At 43.3% G+C, this 26,317-nt stretch overlaps 1 protein-coding gene across 1 annotated transcript; it reads right to left on the bottom strand.

Moving 5' to 3' along the window:
* Positions 1 to 4,094: 4,094 nt before the first annotated feature.
* Positions 4,095 to 26,077, bottom strand: cyth4b (cytohesin 4b). Its single transcript, XM_083635469.1, has 13 exons — positions 25,974 to 26,077; positions 21,566 to 21,648; positions 19,759 to 19,823; positions 17,264 to 17,330; positions 15,408 to 15,526; positions 13,460 to 13,540; positions 11,489 to 11,601; positions 9,880 to 10,028; positions 8,550 to 8,661; positions 8,329 to 8,405; positions 7,113 to 7,181; positions 5,688 to 5,842; positions 4,095 to 5,554 (listed from the first exon to the last, which is right to left on the bottom strand). The coding sequence occupies exons 1-13, from the start codon at positions 25,990 to 25,992 to the stop codon at positions 5,473 to 5,475; spliced, it is 1,191 nt and encodes a 396-aa protein (XP_083491595.1). The 5' UTR covers positions 25,993 to 26,077; the 3' UTR covers positions 4,095 to 5,472.
* Positions 26,078 to 26,317: the final 240 nt, after the last annotated feature.

Here is a 26,317-nt window from a genome sequence, read left to right as displayed (position 1 = left end):
CTCTGTTTGTAATATAAGCACATGAGCAGTGTTTACCTTCTCTCTCTGTTTGTAATATAAGCACATGGGCAGTGTTTCCCCTCTCTCTCTGTGTTTACCTCACAGAGAGCTCCCATTTCCTCCTCTGGCAAAGCGCTCCGTTGTGACGCGTTTTACGTCACAACGCGTCACAACGGAGCTGCGGAAGTTCTGCTCGAGACGCGGAATCTGCTCAGAGGACGGCTGTTATTGTTTATTTTTGATTTTTGAAGTATGCGCACATCCACCGAGAATCACATCGAGTGCCTTAACGAGCCTTAATGACTTGCGGGGGCGGAGTTTCTGCAGGCAGTGAGAGGGAGCATTTCTCTCCCTGAGGAAAACAGAGAGAAGGTAAACACTGCCCATGTGCTTATTACCAAGATTATTAATGATACAAAGTGGGTTGATTAGCGCTAAAGCCATCCTTTAAGTGGATGTGTCGGTGACGGCTTGAATCTGGCGTCTCACGCTCTGGACCTTGTTTCTGCCTGGGTGGTGCGGGGATGTCGTCGGGGTGAGCCTGCCCCTGCTGGACGCTGAGTGCATTACGGTGGCATTCACATCCAGCTCAACCCCCCTTTTCTCCCAATTGAACATTTCCAATTCCCGCTGCCTAAGCAGTCCCGGTCGTGGATCCACCTCCTCTGCCTATCTGGGGAGGGTGTAGACTAGCACATGCTTCCTCCGATACATGTGCAGTCACCAGCTGTTTGTTTTCACCAGACAGCGAGGAGTTTCACTGGGAGTTCATACATGTGTAGTGGGTGCGGAGGAACATGTTATTCGCCCCAATTCCCATCCCCCCATAACTGGCGTCCCGACCGACCAGAGGAGGCGCTAGTGCAGCGACCAGGACACATCCCCTTGTCCGGCTTCCCACCCGCAGACATGGCCAATTGTGTATGTAGTAACGCTCGACCAAGCCGGAGGTAACCCGAGGCGTGAACCTGCAGCCCCTTTGTGGATATACTGCTACAACACCCGGGTGCCCCGCGATCTACTTCTGACTCCCACAAAAGAGAACGGGGCACCCTCAAAGACTGTCTCAACTACACTGTACACAGAGAAAGTGCAGAATAAATAAATAAAGGATCACTTACAGTCTGGAGCAATTTTGACATGGTGTCTCTTATGTCAAGGGGATCCTGATGGTCCCTCCTGTATGAACCATACTGTAATGCATTACTGTATTTGTTTTGATGTTGTCATTTATCTGTGAATTAATGTTGCATGCTAGGCTATTTGTTTCAATGTCTGTATTTGATGCACTAAAAAGTTATGGGATCTAAAGGTGCAATAAATTATTTCCCCATTTTTCCCCACAATGTGGATTGTTTAAACAGTGGAACTCATAACTTTATATTTATACTGTAGGTCCACGTTACTTACAAGTATGAGATTGATTTGACTCTCAGACACTGCTAGCCCATGTGACAAGAACAGATCCACAAATTCTAGACTGGAAGTTGCTTGTAATCGATTGTCAACTGTAGGTTTCCCGTCGCAGAAAATATCCTGTCAGGCCTTTTCTGTGTGAGGGTTTGCCCTGATGAGGCGTCAGTTGGAGGACAGAGCCACCTAGTGGTGATGCTCACCAGTGTGCCAGGATTTGATGAGCAATTGCTCTAAAACTGATGAGCTCCACATCTGTGCTAGAGGGTGTGTTAGAGAAAGCGTTTGCATATTCATAAATAAAAAAAAACCTAACGGGAGCTCCTTTTGGTGTGCGGACCATTCTTCTTTCACTGTGAGTAGCCTTTTGATCCAGCACCCAGGCCCAGTGTGGCCTAGCTTTGGATGTGCGTGTCCCTGTCTACCTTTTGCTGTGTTAGAGAAAGCTACGGATCGTAAAGCATCATAGCATTCTATTTTGTCTCTATCTCGCTTTCTCTCTCGATGACACCTAACCTCAGAGAGGAACTGAACTGCAGGCCCGATGGAAACTCGAGAGCGTGGGGGGCTCGCTGCATGGAGAGGGTTGGCGTTGCTGTATGGCGATGTGGTGCAACACTGAAACAGGAAGTCTGAGTTGCAGCAGGAAGAGGTGTAGTCATGCCTATATACAGACTAACTGTTTACTGACAAGTGACTCAGTTTCTGAAAGTCCAATATCTACTCACAATGGTTCTCCAGCAACATTGCAACTACTTGCTGTCCTGACTTGTGTGTTTCTGCATTGTACATACATATGATACTTTGCTTCATTTCATTCCTGTCTAAATGAAGGGAAAATTAGTCTGCAGCATGTTGTTTCCCCCTTAGATAACCATGCATCTTTATGTTATATATAACATAAAGATACTTTGTGCAAATCCAGATACAAGCTTAGATCAATTTTATACAATAAAAGTCTCAATGGCGACCTCCACTGAAAATTCAACATGATTGCACACTCGTGGGAAATTCTTCATCCAGGAGGCTTCACAGGACATACGATTTAAAGGAAAAGCAACACGTGATAAATATTAAACATAGCAGAAGGGAGTGCAATAATAGACAACACACAACACACAAGTGCAATAGTAGAGAGCCAAAGTCGACCTCACTTCCTGCTTCAGCATGCGCGCCAAGAGGTTTCATCCGCCATTTATTTTCCCATAGACATTTCGTAAAATGCTTATAAAATAGTTTTACTTGGCGAAACCAAGTGATTCCGCTATATTTAGAATCAGGAGAGACTAGAACATTTCACTCATGTTCTTCTATGCCATGGTGTCTCCTGTTTCTAATGCTGAATCGTTTGGTTTGATTAAGTAAAACTGTTTTTATAAGCATTTTACGAGATGTCTATGGGAAAATAAATGGCGGGTCTCTTGGTAAGTATGCCTAACCTGGAAGTGGGCGTGACTTCGGCTCTCTATAATATAAATTTGAAAGAAAGGAAACTTAAGAACAATGAAGAACATGCTCAATGGCAGTGCAAGGTGCTACAATGAAATGAAAGGTGTGAGATGTAGATATTTTTATGCATCAGGTATTAGTCACTGTTACAGTCAGTCAGTCATATTGCACTACAAACGTGTATGAGGTGTGTGTGGGTTACTCGTTGAGGATTCTTATGGCTGGAAAGAAGGTATTCCTCGGCCGGCTTGTGCGTGTTTTGGGGATCCTGACTGTATCTCCTCCCTGAGAACATGCTGTTGTGTGGGTGATTTTGGTCCTTGATGATCCTCAGGGACCTCCTGAGGCACCGCTGGGTGTGTATAGTTCTTGCAGACTGGGCAGCTCACATCCGGTGACAAGCTGGGCCGAGCAGTCCATGCTGTTACAGTTCCCGTATACCAGGTTGTAAAGCAGCCGGTCAGCAGGCTCTCTATGGTGGCTCGATAGAGGTCCTTATGGATGTGGGGCCTCAGGCCAGATTTCCTTTAGGCGACTGAGGCCGTACAGGCGCTGCTGGGCTTTTTTGACAACCGTGGTGGTGTGGTTGGCCCACGTGACGTCAGGTCCTGGTGGATGTTAACTCCCAGGTACCTGAAGCTGTCCACCCTCTCCGCCACTGTGCTGTTGATGGTGACTGGCATGTGCGTGCAGAAGGGGGCTGGAGACACAGCCCTGTGGCGCTCCTATGCTGATGGCTTAATCAATGGCTGTAACAACGTCTCTAGGCCATACACTATTGTGTCTTCCATGTGGTGATGAAGACTTAAGATTCAACACATGTTGAAAAAGAAATGATCAAAGAAAGTGGATTTGCTGACCTTGTGTGTGACCTAGATTTTCTAACATACCTGCCATGGCACAGTAAACCACTGCTTTTTAGTAAAACTAATACTAACCACTACTGAGGTTAAACCGAGGAAGTGTCACACACGCACGCACGCACAAACGCATGCACGTATGCACGCAAGCACACACACACACACACACACACACACACACACACACACACACACACACACACACACACACACACACACACACACACACACACACACACACACACACACACACACACACACATTGAATATGAGGAAGTGAGGCGTGGTGTAGTTTCAGAGCGTTCAGCTGGAAACACAGGTGACATTCTCTTTAAAAACAGGATGTATTTTTACATGTCATCATGCACCGGTTTAGTTTTTTTATTAAACAATATCTCCATGAAAACAGAACAGATACCGTTACAAACACATACCTACAGGCCTACATGCCTACATGCAATAGGTAAAGCAAAGGTAAAGCATTTCTTTGATACGGTAGTTAGTTGCACATTTCAGTTAAAATGAAGCACACCTATTGCATATTGCACTGTACATTGTTTGTAAAATCTAAATGAAATATAAACTCTGGATTATTCTACATTACAAACTTTAAAACATATTGAACGAATGAAGAGTGAACTCATTGTATATGCATTTGACAAAAATGTTGAAAGAATTCAGAACCCAATTCTATATTATTTTACAAACGCAAGGATTTCATCTGGAGATGCCATGCCACCTTGACACCAACTTTAAGTCAAGTCGAGTCAAACGTATTTACAGAGCACATTTCATACAGAAAGCAACAGAATGTGCTTCACCAGGCAACAAGTGTAATCAAATAAAATACAAACATACTTATCATCGATATATAAAACATAAAATCAAAAAATGATAACCTACAATGCGCATTAAACCAGAAATAATTCTGTAAGAGCATGGCATCACTTCTTCCAAATGCTACAGTAGATAATGTCATTTTGGATCGAGGCTTTAAATGACGTGCTGGCTGGCCAGAAGTAGAGCTGTGTCAAACATCGTGACATGAGAACGTCTTTTGCACCGTGTGAGAACTAAGGGGAAGATGAGAGACTCTGCATCTCTCTTTTAATAGCACAGATCTGCTAGGATGTCACATGGTTGATTTCTCACAGCCATAGGCTATTCATATCAAGAAAATATTGTGAACAGAATTCACCCAAAACAGAACAACACTCTTATCACGGCAAAAGAGAGACGCACACAGTCACCTTTCAGTACTGCGAACTGAAAAACATCAGATCAGCAGAGAAATATCCACACACACGCACGCGCACACACACACACACACACACACACACACACACACACACACACACACACACACACACACACACACACACACACACACACACACGCACACACGTGTGCTCGGTCCAAAACGTGCATGTGACAGATCTTTCTTAATCTCCCACTTCCGCCATTTTGTCCACCAGCAATGTCCGGCTAGTCGTTGACAGTGAGGAAAAACAGAAACTAGACAACTTTGTTCACCTTTGACACCCTTTAGTTTAGCTCCACAAAACGAGAAGTGGAAAGAGAAGTCCCTCTTTTATCCCAAACGACCTCTGTGAACTTGCCAGTGTCTAGCCTCCAGTGTCCAAGCCTGTTGAGTCCACTTGCAGTGCATTTTGCTATATAGTCTACACCGGGAGGTGGACCCCCACGGGGGTGCAGTACCCTGATGCTTCCACAGGGGGCGCCAGGCGGCTCAGTCCTGCGGGGCCTGGTTTATCACCTTCTTCTTGCGGACAGAGACCAAGTCGTAGAAAGGATCCTTGGTGATACTCGCTCTGTTTGAGGTAAAGGTGATGGTCATGATAGGTTGATACATGTAGGTTGCAGAGATAGTGGTGTGCGTGTGTGTGTGTGTGTGTGTGTGTGTGTGTGTGTGTGTGTTGTGCGTGCGTGTGTGCGTGCTCAGACCTGATAGCCTCGATCCAGGAGTCTCTCTCCTCGGCGTTGGCGGCACAGATGGTGTAGGACTGGTGTTTCCCCTCCACCACCCGGCCGTCTGTCTCTGTTTTACAGGCTTTGATCTTCTGCCCTCGGCTGTTGGGGTTGTACAGCTCCAGACAGTACTAGACGAGCACGTGCAGAGGGTATGAGCATGATCAAAGCAACAAAAGCAACAAATCACTGCCACCGTACTAATTTAATATGTAGAAAATTACTCTGCTCTTATTGGATGTGAAGGTAGATCAAACCCTCTATTCATATACATCCATCAGTCATCATCCATCTCAATTATCATTCAATCAAGCAAATAACCAATATGTATATATGAATCTTATCTTATGTATCTTATGTATACTCTTATCTTAGAGTAGGGGTGTAACCCCGGTGCCCTGTGGGGTATAACCCCAGTGCCCTGTGGGGTGTAACCCCAGTGCCCTGTGGGGTATAACCCCAGTGCCCTGTGGGGTGTAACCCCAGTGATCTGTGGGGTGTAACCCCAGTGCCCTGTGGGGTGTAACCCCAGCGCCCTGTGGGGTGTAACCCCGGGGCCTTGTGGGGTGTAACCCCAGTGCCCTGTGGGGTGTAACCCCAGTGCTCTGTGGGGTGTAACCCCGGGGCCTTGTGGGGTGTAACCCCAGTGCCCTGTGGGGTGTAACCCCAGCGCTCTGTGGGGTGTAACCCCAGTGCTCTGTGGGGTGTAACCCCAGCGCTCTGTGGGGTGTAACCCCAGCGCCCTGTGGGGTATAACCCCAGTGCCCTGTGGGGTGTAACCCCAGTGATCTGTGGGGTGTAACCCCAGTGCCCTGTGGGGTGTAACCCCAGCGCCCTGTGGGGTGTAACCCCGGGGCCTTGTGGGGTGTAACCCCAGTGCCCTGTGGGGTGTAACCCCAGTGCTCTGTGGGGTGTAACCCCGGGGCCTTGTGGGGTGTAACCCCAGTGCCCTGTGGGGTGTAACCCCAGTGCTCTGTGGGGTGTAACCCCATCGCTCTGTGGGGTGTAACCCCAGCGCCCTGTGGGGTGTAACCCCAGCGCCCTGTGGGGTGTAACCCCGGCGTTCTGGCTAAATCCCCACACAGGCCTTCCTTTAATCATGGCCACCTAATCATCCCTTCTTACTTAATTGGCACATTTAGCCCTGAGTTGAGTCCCCCCATTATATAAATGCAATCAATTATCATTGTTATTATTATTATTAGTATTATTAGTATTATTATTATTATTATTATTCCATATCCAATTAAAATAAAGATTAAAATAAAGCTATTCAAACATATGTGCTAAAATATTTGAAAGAAAACATTATCAGTCAATCAGATAACTAACATAAACAAGTACAAAATAACAAGAATTATAATGCATTATCATACAAAACATAAGATGAGAGTATCTTACAGGTTTGCGAGAGGGCACCTCTCTGACACACAGGTTCTCTAAAGGGATGATGCCTCTGGGCTCTTTATCCTACAGACAGATGGAGAGAGAGAGAGAGAGAGAGAGAGAGAGAGAGAGAGAGAGAGAGAGAGAGAGACACACACACACACACACACACACACACACACACACACACACACACACACACAGATGCAATGAGACTGTCAATCACTTAAAGGCCCTATGTGTAAATTCACTTCATTTTAAAAACTGCGACAGTTCACACAATTTTAACATGAAATGCATAATATACATGAGACTCTTGAGCTACTTCTGCTCTCACTCGGAATATCAAAATATAAGCAATGATTTGTGATTTTTTGATATATTAACATTTGTTTGGCACAACTAATACTAGTTAACTGCTGCGGGGTTCCACATTTCTGTTCTGGGTGGTTGTGATGTCACACTGATTCATCCTATATTTCAAAGCACAGTATGAAACCATCTGAATGTAATTGAAACCTTTCCAAGAGTCGATCATACCTTTCATAATGGTAGCTTGTAAAGCGAGTTTCAGGAGCAGAACCACACAATCAATCAGGCGTTCATAGCCACGCCTCCCCAGGTATACTCAACTTCCTATATAACCTCACCTAACCCACTGTCTCTTCTTGGCTCTTGTTCATGCACCCCTCCCCCCCACCCTTATGTGCTCTATCTCTCCTCTCTTCTCCGCCTCCTCGTTCTATCTCTTGCATAGGTACCTAGAAGCAGAAGGGGTCTCACGAATCCGAGCTCCTGCCGGACGCACCGGAAGAGCGAACGTAGGCCGGACCCCGCCTAACCTCCCCAAACCACTACGATTCGCCGAGATGAATCTCTCCACCGAGATGAATCTCTCCACCGAGATGAATCTCTCCACCGAGATGGAGCTCAATTTACTCCGCCGAGACGGAGCTCATCCATTTAAATAAATGGTTAAACGTTCCTGGTTGTAGTGTGGTTCTTGCTAGTGAAAGAATCATTAGTGTAAAAACAATATACTGTCAAATATTGCTACACTGTCAATAGTGTTTGTTATTTTTGGCTGTGTCACCCCGCCTGTGGAAAAGGAGTGTGGATCTGAATTGAAATGGAAGGGGAAAGAATAGAAATTGAGAAGAAGATTGGTACAGTAGGATTAGTAAGCAAGGATGGAGCAGAGGTGCAGATGGATGTCACGGTGAAGCCTTACAGTGGTGAACTCAAAGTAGTAGAGGCAGTTGTCGGTCAGGATGAACCACCGCCTCTTCCACGTCTTCACGCGGCCTCCTGTGATGCAAAACATTGATGAATGTAGCAAAAAAACAAAACAAAACAAGCCACCTGTCTCTATTGAGTTATTGCAAAAAAGTGTATCTTCTCAAAGCGGAGACAGGTAAACATGTCAAAACTGACATGAACGATTTTCTTTACCAAGTTTGAGGAGCCAGCCTTCTCTGTCCGGGTTGAAGAAGGTGTGAGTCAGGTCGTTGCCATCATCCTCTGGGATTTTGAAAGGCTCGTTGCGTATGCTCTCGTACAGTTTCTGAGCAGGAAGGAAGTGAAAGGATTAAGCAAAATAAAGTCAAAATCGCTGTCCGTACTGGGTGAAAGGAAAGAAACGGGCGCTCAAAGTCTGCAAAAAGGCTCACTGTCTGTCTGGCTAAAATCTAAAATGGCTCACTCACTGTCTGTCTGGGTGAAATCTTGGAATTGTTGCCGAACCAACAATTTAGTCTAGCTTCAGGGTGAAACGCTCACATTCTGCCACTAGTCTTCAGCAACATTGTGTCTGCGCTTTGGACAAAACTATGCTGCTGTTTTTGTTGACCATCAGCATGAGCTTTCGTATTTATATCGTGTTACTTCCTGCATTTTTGACACAAAATGGCTGCTTTGGCTGCATGTGAAATAGGCATCTAAGCACACACATTATCACACATTTAGCTGCCTGTAGTTGGTTTCACAATGACCTGTCTGACAGATATCTGTTTTGCAGATATCAGTGTGCAGTGTTGGGCGGCACTGTTTCGTGTAATGGATTATCATTTCAAATTCAGTAAATACATTCAGTAATTACATTACAGTTAATCCCAGTTACACTCCGTTACTGAACCACCCTTCAACCTTTTCTTTTGTCTCCTCAATCTCAAAATCCCTGTTTGGTGCTTTCATCATATGCACTTAAGTTGGCTATTAGCTAAAACAAGTAAAACATAAGATGTAGGGTGAGGGAGAGACGCAGGAAGCTTTCCCCAATTGATATGAGTCAAGGGTGCAAAAAACATTATCGTCTATGTGTACCGCAGATACCGCAGGGATGACGTATTTTTGTAGGCTTACCCAAACGCCGCCATGTTGGTTCATAAGGGGAAAAGTGAGGGACTTTAGTATGGGCATTTGGGTTAAATGCATGGCATACGATCTCACAGACAACACAGCAATGTGAAACTCAGGGAAAAACGAGTCTCAACTGCAAACGAAACGTAGAGTAACGAGTAACGTAACTAATCACTGCTCGGTTGAGTAATTAGTAATGCTACTGCTTTTTAAATGAGTAATAAGTAAAGAGTATTTGATTACATTTCTGAGTAATGTGCCCAACACTGTCAGTGTTTGAAAGTGGGTGACGTTCAATCATACTTCTTGCAGACAGCAAAAGGTGTTCCTCAAGGTTCAATGTTGGGTCAGCTCTATTTAGCATCCAGGAGTTTTGACTTCCCGGCGTCGAATGCGGATGCTGTGATTGGCCATCGGTTCTCACCGTGAGCAGCTCATTGGGTAGATCCCCTCCATTGTTGATGCCTCTGTTCATGGAGGTGAAGCGCTCCATGGTGGTCTTGTCCTTCACGTTAGGGTTGTGGAGGCTGGTGTTCAGCATGATGATGGCAAAGGACAGGATGTAGCATGTGTCTGTGACAGGGGACACACACACACACACACACACACACACACACACACACACACACACACACACACACACACACACACACAAACACACACACACACACACACAGTAAGAGGAAGCAGTCATTACAAGTAACGTAATGACAATGTGCACACCAACACAGTGATAGAGAAAAAAAGTCTGAAAACAGAAGAGAGACAGAGAGAAAGAAAAAGGAAGCAAGACAGATAATAGGAATAACTAGGAATCATTTCCTATATTCACTAGCTTTTAACTGTGTTTAACCTTAAACTGATCCTATTTTAATCTCAAATGGTTCAAAAGGTTCAGTGAGGAGGTCAGGAGGACATCTCTTGCTTATGCTGTACAGCAGGGGTGCCCAATACGTCGATCGCGATCGACCGGTCGATCGCGAAGGTAGTGTGGTCGATCGCATGGCATTGAGGGAAAAAAAACAACTGTTTCCACTGTTTTTCCACTGTTTTTCCACTGTTTTTCCACTGTTCCACTGTTTTCCACTGTATACTCAGTGTATATACAGTATATATAAATAAATATGTTTGGTAGATCACTTTGACTTGGTCATTTTAAAAGTAGCTCCCAAGCTGAAAAAGTGTGGGCACCCCTGCTGTACAGTTTGACTTCTCATACCATCCTGCCTCGCACATCTCTCATGCTGGCTCACTCATCATTTCCTTGCTGTCACTTCACCGGGGCGTCAATTGAGATATCAGCCGGTCGCATCGGCCGGTCACATCTATCCAATAGCACCGACACACCTCCATGGGAAGCCAATCATCTCGCTGCTATATACACAAAATAAACTTGAAACTTAAAAGGTGAAGTTGAAAAAGATATGTCTTTAAGAGGGAATTAAGTAAGGGATAATGGATAGTGAGCCGGTGATTACTGGCGAAATAATGACCGACAGGTGATATTGAGCCCGACGCGCAGCGGAGGGCTTAATCATTCACCTGAAGGTCATTATTTCCAGTAATCACCGGCTCACTATCCATTATCCCGCTTAGAACACGGCCTACAACTAAATCATTCAATAATCTGACAAAAATATTATTCAAATAGATTTTTTAATAGCGTTTTCAACGACAAAGCGGTTTCATTCATAATTGGCACACAAGACACCACAGCTGCAACTGGTTGGCCTAATTAGTAGTGTCTTCCTGACAAAAGGCTCTTATCAACTGATTAATCCAGGTGTGGCAGAGCAGCGGTCGGTTGTCGAGAAATAATGACCGGTGAATCTTGTTGATTGACCAATCAGAATCGAGTATTCAAGAGAGCCGTGTTCTAAAGGGGGATAAGGAGCTCGCCAGTCTATTAGAAAGGAAGGTTGAATAGGCAAAGAAACAAAGAGAAAAAGAAAGACAGAAGAACAAAGGTGCTGTCACCCACCACCCCCCACACCGCACACCGACAGACAGGAAGCAGACACGTTGAAGCCCACCTGTTGACTGGAAGACGTGCACGTTGCAGTCGCAGTAGCGTGTGGCGAAGGACTCCATCATGCGGTCAATCTTCTGGGCTTCACCCGGCAAACGGAAACTCCACAGGAACTGTCTGTGGCGGCACAGAGTCATCAGAACGTCAACACCAGACCAGAGCTCAACTCACTCGTTAACCTGTCTGTGGCAGCACAGAGTCAATAGAACCACAAGACCAGACGAGAGCTCAACTCACACGTTAACCTGTCTGTGACCACACAGAGTCATAGAACCACAAGTCCAGACCAGAGCTCAACTCACATGTTAATCTCTCTGTGACAGCACAGAGTCAACAGAACCACAAGACCAGACCAGAGCTCAACTCACACGTTAACCTGTCTGTGACAGCACAGAGTCAATAGAACCACAAGACCAGACCAGAGCTCAACTCACATGTTAATCTGTCTGTGACGGCACAGAGCCAACAGAACCACAAGACCAAGGCTCAACTCATCCAACTCATCCTAACCGATATACAGTATCATCACATTTGCAGATGATTCTGTCATTGTTAGTCTCCTTGACGAGGATGATTCACAGCACGGACCGGTGGTCGATGACTTCATAACTTGGTGCGACGTGTCCTTCTTAGAGCTGAATGTGTCTAAAACTAAAGACATGATCATCAGCTTTAGAAAGTCCCCTCCTACTCCTACTTGCATCAAAGGCACATACATTGAGCTTGTGGACAGCTATAAATACCTGGCTGTTGTTCTTGACAACAAACTGTGTTTTGATTCTCATGTTGCTGCCACTTCAAAAAAAAGTCCAGCAGCGTCTTTTTTTCCTGAGGAAAATGCGTTCCTTTAATGTCTCTTCTGTAATGATGACCCTTTTCTACAGAAGTTTTATTGAAACTGTTCTTTTGTATTGTGGCCTGGTTTGGCAACACGACCCTGGCTAATGAGAACAGGTTCGGTAGCCTCGTCAGAGTGGCCAGCAAGATTTCTGGGAGTAGCCTACCCAAGCCCAGCTTATAGACCTCTACAAGAGGCAGGTGCTGAGGAAAGCCACTTCCCTCCTGGAGGGCCCAGATCACCCCCTTCGTTTAGAGTTTGAGCTGTTGCCCTCAGGTCGTCGGCTGAGGGTGCCCACAACGAGGACCAAGTGCTTCAAACTCTCCTTTGTCCCGGCTGCTATTCAGCTGATGAACAGCAGATAGAACTTTATTTCTCTGGTTCTGCCCTTTTGCACAGACTGCCCACTTATGCACTTTTGTCGATGCTGCTACCTGTTGTACTTTTTAAAGCCTCTGTTTGCCCTGTTTTTAGGTTGTTAGGTCTCTGTCCTTTATTTTCTTTTTTTACGCTTGTATGTTTGTATGATGTGTGTGTTTTATATTACCTGGCTGCAAACCAATTTCCCTGCAATGGGACAATAAAGTTACCTTTGACCTTTGACCTTTTGACTCACACGTTAATCTCTCTGTGACAGCACAGAGTCAACAGAACCACAAGACCAGACACAGAGCTCAACTCACTGATGTCTGTGCTGTGTAGCAACAGATCACAGCACAAGGAGAGACACATGTGTAGAAGTGTTTCCAGTTCCGTGTTTGAGTGATGAGCCTGACTTACATTGTATTATTGGTTTTGGAGTTCAGCTGCAAACAGGGATTTTTCAAGATCATAAGGTCTTCAGGTAACCTGACACTGACAGATGGTTTTGAAAAAGGCAAACGGGTTCAAAAAAATACCTGGCAGGTGATTGGATGAACCATCTGTCTATCACCGTCTATCATGGAATCGCTACTTCAGACTTCAGAAACCTTTTCAAATCATCAAACTATGAGTCAAACTCAAGTCCCAAGTCACCCAAATCAAGTCTCAAGCAATTAGAATTGTGACTCCATTCAAACTCATGTGAGTCAAATCGCCCACCTCTGTAAATTAGGGTAAGATGAGAGGGGGGAAGTGTAAATGACAGAAGCTGACCTGAGTGCCTGGACTAGGTTGAGGTCGGAGAACTCGTGAAGCTCCACAAAGGCCTTCAGGGTCTGGAGGTGGAGCTCCTCTCTGGGGGGATAGAGGTGGGGAGAAGACACATGGAACCAGACCAGAGGCATGGTGCAGTAGACACTTGGGAACTGAGTCTTCACAATCACTCTCTCCTCCTACTTAGCCTGATATTCAGACTGGGGGGTGGGGTGGGGGGTGGGGTTCAATAAAGTGAACCTTGACCTTGACCTTGATCACTAGTGACTTTTAGCCTGGTTACAACTATCCTGATCATGAACCTCACATTATGTTTGGCTCTGCTTATCAGTCTGGACTTCCAGCCATCCACATCGATCCTGGAATTAACAGTGCCATAGTTGATGACATAACTGCAATCAGGGCTGGAAAAAGACTAACGTTACAATTAATCAAGACCAAAAGTATGCCCGAGTGGAGCAAATAGCTATATGCTATTTGCACCTAACAGAATGTTATTATGTTTAATTATGTTTAAAGTATGTTCATGCCATTTGCACATATGTGCAGTGAATACACCACTGTCTGTGGCGTGTCTTACTGCTTTATTGCTGGTTTCCTCTTGTTTTTATTTATTCATTTATTTTTTATTTTTTGCACTATGTTGTAACGGAGTCTACAGCACAAGAATTTCACACGTGATACTTGTACTACGGAGTGACAATAAAAATCTTGAATCTTGAATCTTGAATCTTGAATCTTGAATCTTGAGTTGCTCGGCGGAAAAAATGTTTTTGCCATCCAGCCGGCTGGATTCGGATTGGATTTGGCAATGCTGATTGGCTGAAGGAGTTGTCTGTTAAAGCAAGTACTCCCACCCACTGAAATTGCTGGGGATGGCTGGAAGGCTAGATCCATGTAGCGAAAAGGTGTGTGAGGTCCTGTGATCAGGATGCTTTTACCCAGGCTGAGTGACTACTGTACACGAGGAACTTCAAAATGTTGGTTGTCTTTGCAAAGACAATATACTGGAGGCTAACGGGGTGGATTAAAAAAATACTGCTCTGCCCAAACTCCAATGAAAGCCATTGCAAGCTTTAGTCCTGGTCAAAAAAGTTCAGATCGACTCCTTTGGGGGTTTTTTACACTGTGGTTTTGCTGCTTTTACTAAAGTCAAAAATCTGAATAGTTCAACCACTGCCCACATCCTCCCGCTTTCCCACCGCTCAGGCCCCATTAATGTGCCCTCCAATTTTACCCTTCTGCCCCCTGTCTGTCCAACCCTGTCTGTCCATCCCTGTCTGTCCAACCCTGTCTGTCCAACCCTGTCTGTCCATGCCTGTCTGTCCATGCCTGTCTGTCCAACCCTGTCTGTCCATCCCTGTCTGTCCAACCCTGTCTGTCCAAACCTGTCTGTCCATCCCTGTCTGTCCAACCCTGTCTGTCCAACCCTGTCTGTCCATCCCTGTCTGTCCATCCCTGTCTGTCCAACCCTGTCTGTCCAACCCTGTCTGTCCAAACCTGTCTGTCCATCCCTGTCTGTCCAACCCTGTCTGTCCAACCCTGTCTGTCCATCCCTGTCTGTCCAACCCTGTCTGTCCATCCCTGTCTGTCCATTCCTGTCTGTCCAACCCTGTCTGTCCAACCCCGTCTGTCCAACCCCGTCTGTCCAACCCTGTCTGTCCACCACTGTCTGTCCAACCCTGTCTGTCCATCCCTGTCTGTCCAACCCTGTCTGTCCAACCCTGTCTGTCCAACCCTGTCTGTCCAACACTGTCTGCCCACCCCTGCCTGTCCACACCCTGTCTGTCCAACCCTGTCTGTCCATCCCTGTCTGTCCAACCCCGTCTGTCCAACCCTGTCTGTCCAACCCTGTCTGTCCACCCCATGTCTGTCCACACCTGTCTGTCCATCCCTGTCTGTGTCCACCCCTGTCTGTCCACCCTCTGTCTTCCTCCTTCCGCCTCACCTTTCTCCAAGGAATTCTCCAATGGCGGTCTTGTTGAGTCCCTCCTCCTTATAGAGGAACTCAGCGATGGGCTGGGCTCTTCCCTCCAGCAGCTTATTCTCCACCAGGTAATTGATACCCTACACACACGCACGCACACAAGCATGCACACACACACACACACACACACACACGCACACGCACGCACACAAGCATGCACACACACACACACGCACGCACGCACGCACGCACGCACGCACGCACGCACGCACGCACGCACACACACACACACACACACACACACACACACACACACACACACACACACACACACACACACCAGATGCAGCCAGTTTTTGTAATGATCTCATTTCCATGTTCCCTGTGAGCTCAGAGCTTCTGTAATCCCAATTCCTTAAAACCAATTTCTCTTCCTCTTTCTCTCTATCACAGCTTCTTAGACAGGAACATATCATGTAGATTACTGTCAAATACATTTGCTATGGGAAGAAAAAAGAACACTGAGAGCTATAACAGCACCTTTTCCCGGAAGGAAAGAATCCTTATTCTATAACTGACAGCCAAGTATTTCTGAAATGATGCAAGTCCCCCCCTTCCCAAGCGCTCACGGGCCATGGGACTTTCTCTAACCCACAAGTGGCCATGCAGACTTTCCGTTTATGCGAGAGAAAGGCCAGCACCAAAGCTGCAACTTGCAGACAGACATCAACCACATAGGATGCAGAAGACATGTGACACTTGGCTATATGTAGCATGCAGTGGTTCTCAAACTGTTTCACATCAAGGAGCCCTAAACTGACATAAAGAGAAGACCATGGACCACCATCTAACAAGATTTGAGCATTTAGCTGTGTTATTGCAGCAAGTGTATGAAACCCATGACCAAAACGGTCATACATTCTGCCATTGTTTTACTGATGGATAAAAATTTAATTTAATTTAATTTAATTTAATTTAATTTAATTTAATTTAATTTAATTAAATTAAATTTAATTTAATTTAATTTATAACGACCTTGACCTGCTACCCAAACCACAGCCGGAACTGAACTGTGGGCCCATGTCACTGTCAGTATACCGAGCCATGACGACATGTGGTTGAGTCAGAAAGGAAGTCAAGCAGCTACTTAGTAATGAGGATCTATGAACAAACAGATGCTGAAGGTTCTCGAGAGAGACAAGCGAGCGCTAAAATGCTTTTAGATGTTGGGAGAGGAACACTGAATCCCAGATTATGTTGAAGATTGTATAAACATGCTACTCATTTTTGTCCTATATACGCACTGTGTCCGAAGTTGAGTTTTTGACTCACTTGTTAAACTAAGAAACTGCCTGCAACTTTAACTATAGCCAAAATAACAAATAGCTAATTAACAGACTGGTTGGTACAGAACCATTGTTCATGCTTTGATTTGTTCACTGTCAGAGAGACACAGGCCAGCAGGGACAACGTTAAGAACATTCAAAGACTAAGGGCTAATGTACACCGCCTCCAGAACAGATGCGGTACGGCTGCGAACAGACCCACACTCATGTCATCTGTCAGACGTATGCGGGATCCGACAAAAATAGAACAGGTGCGTAATTTTTCCATACCGCATGTATCGTCCATCAATTAACATGGGCGAGAGTCGATCCGGATCCGATTCGGAGACTGGAGCCGGATCCGCAACGCAGCCGTAACGTATCTGGTGTACATTGTCTGTAAGACTAAAGAGGAATTCATTATCTTCATGTCTTAGAGATTTTTGCTTGCCGGTGAGTAATTTTGGACCCTGCTCCATGCAGTAAAAGGAAAAATGCAGGTGAAATCTCAGACACTGCCTGATTCTGATGACACGAAGTGTCCGCACTCACCTTTTTGGGATCCATGTTGAATTTCTTCTTCCCACTAGAGAACTGCTTGCCCTGCACTATGGTCTTACTGCAATACAAATAAAAGCATCATTGGAGAAAGAAACTCGTTAATAATGAAGGTTTTGATTAGGGGGGGGGCGACACCTGAAATCATCAGTCAATCGGTGTTAAACTGACTCATATCCATCAACCTGTGAAATTGATTGTGTGTGTGTGTGTGTGTGTGTGTGTGTGTGCCTGCTTGTGTATTAGGGGTGTCAAAATTAATCGTTTTAGGGGGCGCAGAAAGCCCTGTAAATGATTTACACATAATTTATAACAAGGTGAGGAACACTTTTTATTTAAAATTTACTAAAGGTTTATAGATGACTTGCAACACATTTGTGATATGGTAACATAGCATTTATTAATCGTCTACAAATACATATTAATGTTTTGTAAATGGTTAGTTCATCATTAACTAAAGGCTTATAAATCACTTACGACTGAACATTATTATAAAGTGTCGCTATGCATTGAATCGAATCGTTGACACTGAACGAATCGAATCGTTGACAGATGACTCGTTTATGTTCCGATTTTAAAGCACTTTCTAAGTAAAAAAGGGAGTTGATATTTATCTGACTGCTTGTATTAATTGATGAAAAAGTAGCCATGTCAGACCCGTAACCAAGGGCGGGCTTTGAGGGGCCGGGCCCGCCCACTGAATCAGCTGTGCCCGCCCTGAGGAAAAGCTGTTATTTATTTATTCTTTCCATGAGACGTTGTACTGTTGTACTTTCTCTTTAAATCTCTGTTATGACGTAATTACCTGACCAATCCCAACTAAGGAAGGCAACGCATTAGCCAATCACAGGCAGAGAAGGGCGGGTCACCATCTTTGGTTGTGTTTCGCCATCCAACGCTGTATCCAGTTTCCACCAGGTTACATGCATCGTCCACATTGACGGTGTGTCACCCTTACTCAATTAAAACATATCTATCGCAGACCCGTTTTTTCTTTTTATCGTTAGTGAATCTATAACAACACAGCAACTCTTCGGCATATCTCTATCAAATTAAACGTTTTAAATAGTTTGTTTGAAGTGGTTTCGGCTTCTTGTACCGTGTTTTACTATGGTAGGTTTCCCCTAAAAAGGGGCGTGGCCTTGGTGCTGGACTCTATTTGCATGCCTCGCGCAAACTGCGATCGCGAGACAGGAATCTGATTGGTTTTGATTGATGTAATGCCCAGCATTGCCTGGCCACACCTGTGAATAATTCTGGTACTTAAATCTGGCCTAAATCCCGTTTGATGATTTTGGCACAGCTCTAATTTGCGCCTGCGTCACGTGCCGTGAACGTTTCCGCATCCCCGCCGAGAATTGCATCCCCAACATATTTCAGGGCTGTTTTAACTTAGAAATCAGGGAGGTCACGTCTACCCAGACAATTATATCACTTAGGTACATTTCTGTATAAATCATTGCAATAGCTCCCGTGAGGTGGGGATGCTGCCGGGCGGGGGTGCAAAACTCGGCATAACACCTGGACAAATGTGCAAAGCGGACTGTTATCTTGCCTGCCTTAAGGCATGCGCAAACAGGTGCGCAAGCGCAAATAGGGGATATTGCCTGTACCAAGATACTGTAGGGCCCTACCCATCTCAATTGTTTTTATCTGGTTGAATAAATGTTAAATAACAAAATAACAAAATAAAAACATACATACATACATACATACTGTACATACATACATACATACATACATACATACATACATACATACATACATTTATTTTATTCTATTTTTTTTCATTCACAAATCAATTTTCATTGATTTGTGATTGTTTTTTATTCCCCTATGTCCTCCTCCCTCCTGCATGGTAGACTCAACCACGCTATACCCACAGGCTCTGACTAGTGCACTTTAACCATGCACCTTTACATTAAACACTTACACGAACCCAGGCATCCACTCATCAGTACATATTCCACACAGACATGTTCTTCAAGGACCGCAATAGAAACAAGCTTTTAGCTTTATTGCGTTTTTATCCTTTTGATAGTGGTGGGCCTATGTATATATATGTATGATATGTATATATGTGTTCATTGTCAATAAAGTCTTCAATCAATCAATACATACATACATACATACATGCGTACGTACATACATACATACAGACATATATACTGTATATACGTACGTACATACGTACGTACGTACATACATACATACATACATACAGTACATACATACATACATACAGTACATACATATACATACATACATACATACATACATACATACATACATACATACATACATACATACATACATACATACCTATATACATAAACCAAATTCCTCACTTGTAATCTGATTATTTACTGTGGCCAATAAGGTGAATCTGAATCTGAATCTGAATATATACATACTGCATACATATACAAAACATAGAAAACTAGGAATGGATGGGTTTGTAAGGTGAATTTGTGCATTTTGAAACTCACTTTTCTTCCGCAGACTCAAAGCTCATTATACCCGCCATGACGTGGTCTATCTCCATCTTGAGCTTCTGGACAGGGTAGGGGAGAAGAAAGAAAGAAAAGATCCCGTGTGATCCACACTGACTGCACAATTATAGGACCATTCATTTCCCCCAATACTATATAGATCTATATCACTCACACATGGAGAGGTGGAGGAATGAGAAGAGAAAGGATTAAAGCTATGTTTTATACTAAATAGAAGCTATGTTTTATACTATATAGATCTATATCACTCACACATGGAGAGGTGGAGGAATGAGTAGAGAAAGGATTAAAGCTATGTTTTATACTAAATAGAAGCTATGTTTTATACTATATAGATCTATATCACTCACACATGGAGAGGTGGAGGAATGAGAAGAGAAAGGATTAAAGCTATGTTTTATACTAAATAGAAGCTATGTTTTATACTATATAGATCTATATCACTCACACATGGAGAGGTGGAGGAATGAGTAGAGAAAGGATTAAAGCTATGTTTTATACTAAATAGAAGCTATGTTTTATACTATATAGATCTATATCACTCACACATGGAGAGGTGGAGGAATGAGAAGAGAAAGGATTAAAGCTATGTTTTATACTAAATAGAAGCTATGTTTTATACTATATAGATCTATATCACTCACACATGGAGAGGTGGAGGAATGAGAAGAGAAAGGATTAAAGCTATGTTTTATACTAAATAGAAGCTATGTTTTATACTATATAGATCTAAATCACTCACACATGGAGAGGTGGAGGAATGAGAAGAGAAAGGATTAAGAGCTATGTTTTATACTATATAGATCTATATCACTCACACATGGAGAGGTGGAGGAATGAGAAGAGAAAGGATTAAAGCTATGTTTTATACTAAATAGAAGCTATGTTTTATACTACCGGTATATAGATCTATATCACTCACACATGGAGAGGTGGAGGAATGAGAAGAGAAAGGATTAAGAGCTATGTTTTATACTATATAGATCTATATCACTCACACATGGAACGATGGAGGAATGAGAAGAGAAAGGATTAAGAGCTATGTTTTATACTATATAGATCTATATCACTCACACATGGAACGATGGAGGAATGAGAAGAGAAAGGATTAAAGCTATGTTTTATACTATATAGATCTAAATCACTCACACATGGAACGATGGAGGAATGAGAAGAGAAAGGATTAAGAGCTATGTTTTTACTATATAGATCTATATCACTCACACATAGAACGATGGAGGAATGAGAAGAGAAAGGATTAAAGCTATGTTTTATACTATATAGATCTATATCACTCACACATGGAACGATGGAGGAATGAGAAGAGAAAGGATTAAGAGCTATGTTTTATACTATATAGATCTATATCACTCACACATGGAACGATGGAGGAATGAGAAGAGAAAGGATTAAAGCTATGTTTTATACTATATAGATCTATATCACTCACACATGGAACGATGGAGGAATGAGAAGAGAAAGGATTAAAGCTATGTTTTATACTATATAGATCTATATCACTCACACATGGAACGATGGAGGAATGAGAAGAGAAAGGATTAAGAGCTATGTTTTTACTATATAGATCTATATCACTCACACATGGAGAGGTGGAGGAATGAGAAGAGAAAGGATTAAGAGCTTTATATAGAGCTTATTTGTTTTAGAAGTGGAAAAATTGATACGAGGATTTATGCAAGGATGCTCAACTCATCATGCGATGTGCCACTGCACACTGCACACTTGCAATTTGGTGTGTCTGAACCAGTGTGTGGGAGTTCACCTGGATATCATCCAGAAGGTCTTTCTTGTACATCTTGATGGTCTCGATCTCCAACCGCTCATCTGCTGTGAAGTCTGGGGACACTGTGGAGAAGACAAATGTAGGTCATGCGGCGATATGGGCTAACAGAGTTTCATTATTGAATTCTTTTCAAAAGGAGTCAAACTTCTCGAGAATCTGAATGAACATCGTCAGAGGTTAGGTCAGTAATACTCTTATTGCAATGATGATTATATCGTTACCAGTAGGACTGGGAAGGAAGGTGTCATGGGAAAATGAGCAACACCAGCCCCGCACCTTCGGAGGCATCAGTAAGTTTCCACTGCTCACAGAAGTTCCATTTAGCCCAGTACATTTCAACCAGACACATTAAGCACACTAGCAGACATTACCTGTCCTCACATGAGAAATGAAAGTGTATGTATGTATGTATGTATGTATGTATGTATGTATGTACGTATGTATGTCACTAATGTTCAGGACGACAATGTAAAAAAGGATAACAAAATAAATGTATACATGTTATCTATCTCTAGGAATGCTCTGCAGATGGAATTTGGCTTTGACAGCAATTATTCACGAGTTTCCTGGTGAGACCGCGGCGCGCTTCCATGACACCCTCGCTCCCTGTTTCCAGCTGCCGGTTGCCTGTTTCCGCCCAGGAGCGTTCATAGCGAAAGAGACTGAAAATAATCATAATAATTGTTGTGACTTTGTACCTACCTACAGTATGTCATTACATTACATTACGTCACTTAGCAGACGCTTTTATCCAAAGCGACTTTAGCACATGTTGTCAACAGTAGTGAAATCAACTGTGCAACACACGCTGCCCCAGCTAAGTCTGAATTCTAGTCTATTGAGGGTATGAGTGCAGAAAGTAGTATCACTTATGATGGGGTTTTCCCTGTATGATTGTTGAATGTCAGTATAAAATGGTGAGTCTAGAAAGAAGCCCTTTCTCTCTTTGATTCTGATGGACTGACACTAAAACCTGACGTTTACCGTTCATGTTTTAGATCGCTGAAAATATGTCTGCTATCAAATGCCATTGTAGCTGAGCTGGAAATATCTGGACGTGATGCCATGATGACTGTTTGCCCAGTTATCCAGTCATCACACAACACAATGTGCCCAGAAATGCACATGGTATATCATGTAAGTTACATTACATGTAACTTGTATGTAACATGTATGTCTTGTAATGATGCCCACAATAATTTCACACGTGCATGATTGTACAACGGAGTGACAATATCTTGAATCTTGAAGGAGAGAGACCGCTAAAGCTACGTTCAATGACCAAATAATAAGAGTTCCGGTTTCGACGTTTAGCCTTCAAAACAAAAGCGGCCGCTATGCAACCACATACTATTTTTTAGCCATTTCGGCTAAAATAAGCCCGTATAGTAGGAGTGAATTGACATTCACCTCGTTTTTGTAAAATATCGCTGCTATGCAACCACACAACGTTACTATTTTTAGCCATTTCGGATAAAATAAGCCAAACATTCCCACTTTTTGACAGCGGTGCGCACCTCCTTGCTAGTGAAAAAAATGTAAACAGGAAGTCGACAACCGGCAACCGCTGAGAATCATGGGAAACGTAGGTCCAGGAATAAGGTGAATAGGCAGCATTTTGGTAAACAAACCGCGTCACTGGGTGGCAACGGCAATGGAACCCTATGGAGCCCAAGTGGCGTGAGGCGTGAGTGTCTGACTCTAGCCAGTCCCTTACTCTGTTTACATTTTAAAAACTGCGACAGTTCACACAACTTTAACACGACATGTATATATTATACATCAAACTCTTGAGCTACTTCTGCTCTCACTCAGAATGTCAAAATATAAGCGATGTGATGTATAGTTTTTGAGATATTAACGTTTGTTTGGCACAACTCATACTGAACTCAATGGTTCTATTGAATCAGAAGTCCATGCACTTATTCATTGTGAACTTTATGTGGACATTCGTTCAGAACTGTTTCTACAACTCTCAAACTACGTTGAACATTTTAATGATCTAGATCAGGGGTGGGCAATTATTTTTCATGGGGGGCCACATGAGAAACCCAGATTGTTGCTGGGGGCCGAACAAATATTGTCATGCCGTAACCCAGGAACTTTGATGATAGAGAGGACCACAAAAAAATGTCCTCGCTACCAGAGCGCCAGATTTTGCTGAGCGTTGGGGGCCGAACGGCGCCGGCGCAAATTTTTTGGGGGCATTTGAAGTCAGGTTTAGAGGAATACCTAATTTTAAATTAACAGTTGTGATGTCATTATTCAGTCTTAAACACCAATATTTGATCCTTTTCTCACTCACTCCTATGTCATTAACTTTTTTGACCACCTGCCAATATGGCTGCTATATTTTATAGTTACCAGCCAATTAGAATTTCCACTAGCCAAAATGTTTTTCTTTAAATAAACCAGAATATGAGTGTGTTAATTTAAGCATAAGTATCAGTAAGTGGCCCGGGATTCTCAAAGCCTGTGTTGAGGGTCACACAAACAAAAATGCACTCTTGAAGCTAAATAAATCCAAAACCAACAAGTTAATTATTTCCATTTTTACTTCAAAGTAGAACAGTCATTTCTTACACATGAGATTACTTTTAGCCTTTTAGTCATAAAGATTATTGAAAGATATTCCATACCAGACTGAAATGTTATAACAGAAGTGGAGTATTGGCCAGAATGACATGAACATTTGGACACTTATTCAGCGGGTACCTTGCATGTTGCATTCAGGTGCACTGTAAAAAAAAAAAAAAAAAAAAAATTTTTTTTTTTTTTTTTTTTTTTTGCAATTCCAGCGCGGGCCGCACAGGGGGCGCTCGCGGGCCGCATGTGGCCCGCGGGCCGCCTTTTGCCCAGGTCTGATCTAGATGATATAAACAAGTTGTGTGTAATTTTAGCTGGTAAACACTGTATCAATGAATGTGCCAAAGCCTGCCAACTCATCCTGAACAGGAGACAGTATTTTCTGTGTGTTTAAAACATGTGCTTTTTCTTTTCTTTTTATTTATTATTATTATTACCATTGTCGTTTCCACCCAGTGATGCCGTTTGTTTACAAAAATGTTGATCGGCTGATCCCTCGTATTGGAAACTAAGCAATATTTAAGAGCACAAATAACAAACCTTCTGATTTATGATTTATTTATTGTGATTGAAACAGTACGGCCTTCGCCAATGGAGCCCACAGTGAAAATACTGGGTCGTTGTGTGAGACTATGATTGAGTGAGAAGAAAGAGTAGTCAAAAAAAATTCTAAGGCTAAACCATGCTTTGCAGTTCTTCCTTAACAGAGGGTGGAGGAAAGTAGCAGTGTGTTTTACACCGTTAGAGAGAGTGACATATGGGTCCCAGGTTCAATTCCCCATGACAACAAATGTATTCAAATGTAACAAATGTATGTAGAATATACAGTTAACTTAAAGTCAACAACTATATAGCTTCCTGTAGAGTCCTCGACTCTGACCACAGTTCCAGTTCCCCACCCTTCCTTCACGCTTCTTGAGCAATATGCCTCCGAAACGTCTCACACACACACACACACACACACACACACACACACACACACACACACACACACACACAAACAACAGTTAGTTTGGATTTTGGTCTTAGCCCCAAAATGCCTTTAGCCAAAAGGATTGTAGCTATCACCAAGGATGGCTACTCCTTATCTCTCTCTCTCTTCTCTCTCTCTCTCTCTCTCTCTCTCTCTCTCTCTCTCTCTCTCTCTCTCTCTCTCTCTCTCTCTCTCTCTCTCTCTCTCTCTCCCTGTTGTCAGTGATGTGCAGTCTTATGACTCTCATCAAAAAGAGTATTATGTTCTGTCACTTCCCTATTTTGGACCTCAAAACCTCTCACATGGCAAGACGTTAGAGTAGAGCAGTGTGGCAGCCACTTATTAAACCAATAATAGACTCTATATATAATGGGTTGATAGAAAGATACCCACAAAAACTAAAGAAAAAAAACATGCATGGGATATTGATTTGCATTTTATTGTCTGTTTGGTTTTGCAGTTGATTATGATGAGAAATTCTTTGGTGTCTCAGCATTCATAGCAAGATGAATATTGTTTTTGTTGACTTCATGTGGCGTCCAAGTAGAGGAGTTGGTATTATGTTTACCACGACTAGGGCAATATAACAAATATATACATAAACCAATTGGTGTCAGATAATGACCTCATCATATGCAAGAATCCTTTCCAAAAACAGCCGAGGCTGGTAAATGACGTGTGATAATGTTCTGAAATATTGTCCTGACCCCTCAATTTTATACAGGTTTCTCAAGCCACAAATACAATCAATCTGGATATACATTACAGATAACTTTATCCTTTTAAATCACTGACAAGTACACAAAAAATAGGAAAAATAGGACTTACCCATTTGGCAATCGGTCATTGATATCCAAGAAGAAATGCAACAATAGCAACACAGTTAAATATAGTAAAGTCAAAATATCAGGACATCCCAGGCAAGTTTCCTCAGCACAAAGTGCAGCGACGCTGGGACGAAGTCGAGGTCCCCTTTAACTCCACCTCTTCCCCCTCCATCATCACAGTGTCAAGCCAGCGTCAGCGTCAAGCCACACACAGTGAAAAGTATAACTTGATCTGGTCAGGATTTTCAAAATAAAACCTTAATCTTACCTGAATCGAAACCTTAACATAACGTAGTGGAGCAACCAGAGAGAGATAGAGGCCCCATTGTTATGGTGTTATTGGTA

The sequence above is a fragment of the Poromitra crassiceps genome (assembly GCF_964638095.1).
Source record: "Poromitra crassiceps genome assembly, chromosome: 4".
Classification (NCBI taxonomy): domain Eukaryota; kingdom Metazoa; phylum Chordata; class Actinopteri; order Beryciformes; family Melamphaidae; genus Poromitra; species Poromitra crassiceps.
Note: the sequence above shows the minus strand (reverse complement) of the source record. Positions and strands in the feature narration are given on the sequence as shown.

Bases quoted from the DNA above. Each gene is read 5' to 3' on its own strand.
- cyth4b (XM_083635469.1), bottom strand. The intron at 19,824-21,565 runs GTGAACTCCCAC...TACCCTGTCCAG, and splicing joins ACCTTCTGGATGATATCCAG to AAGCTCAAGATGGAGATAGA. The intron at 8,662-9,879 runs GTGAGAACCGAT...CTTCCTGCTCAG, and splicing joins TACCCAATGAGCTGCTCACG to AAACTGTACGAGAGCATACG.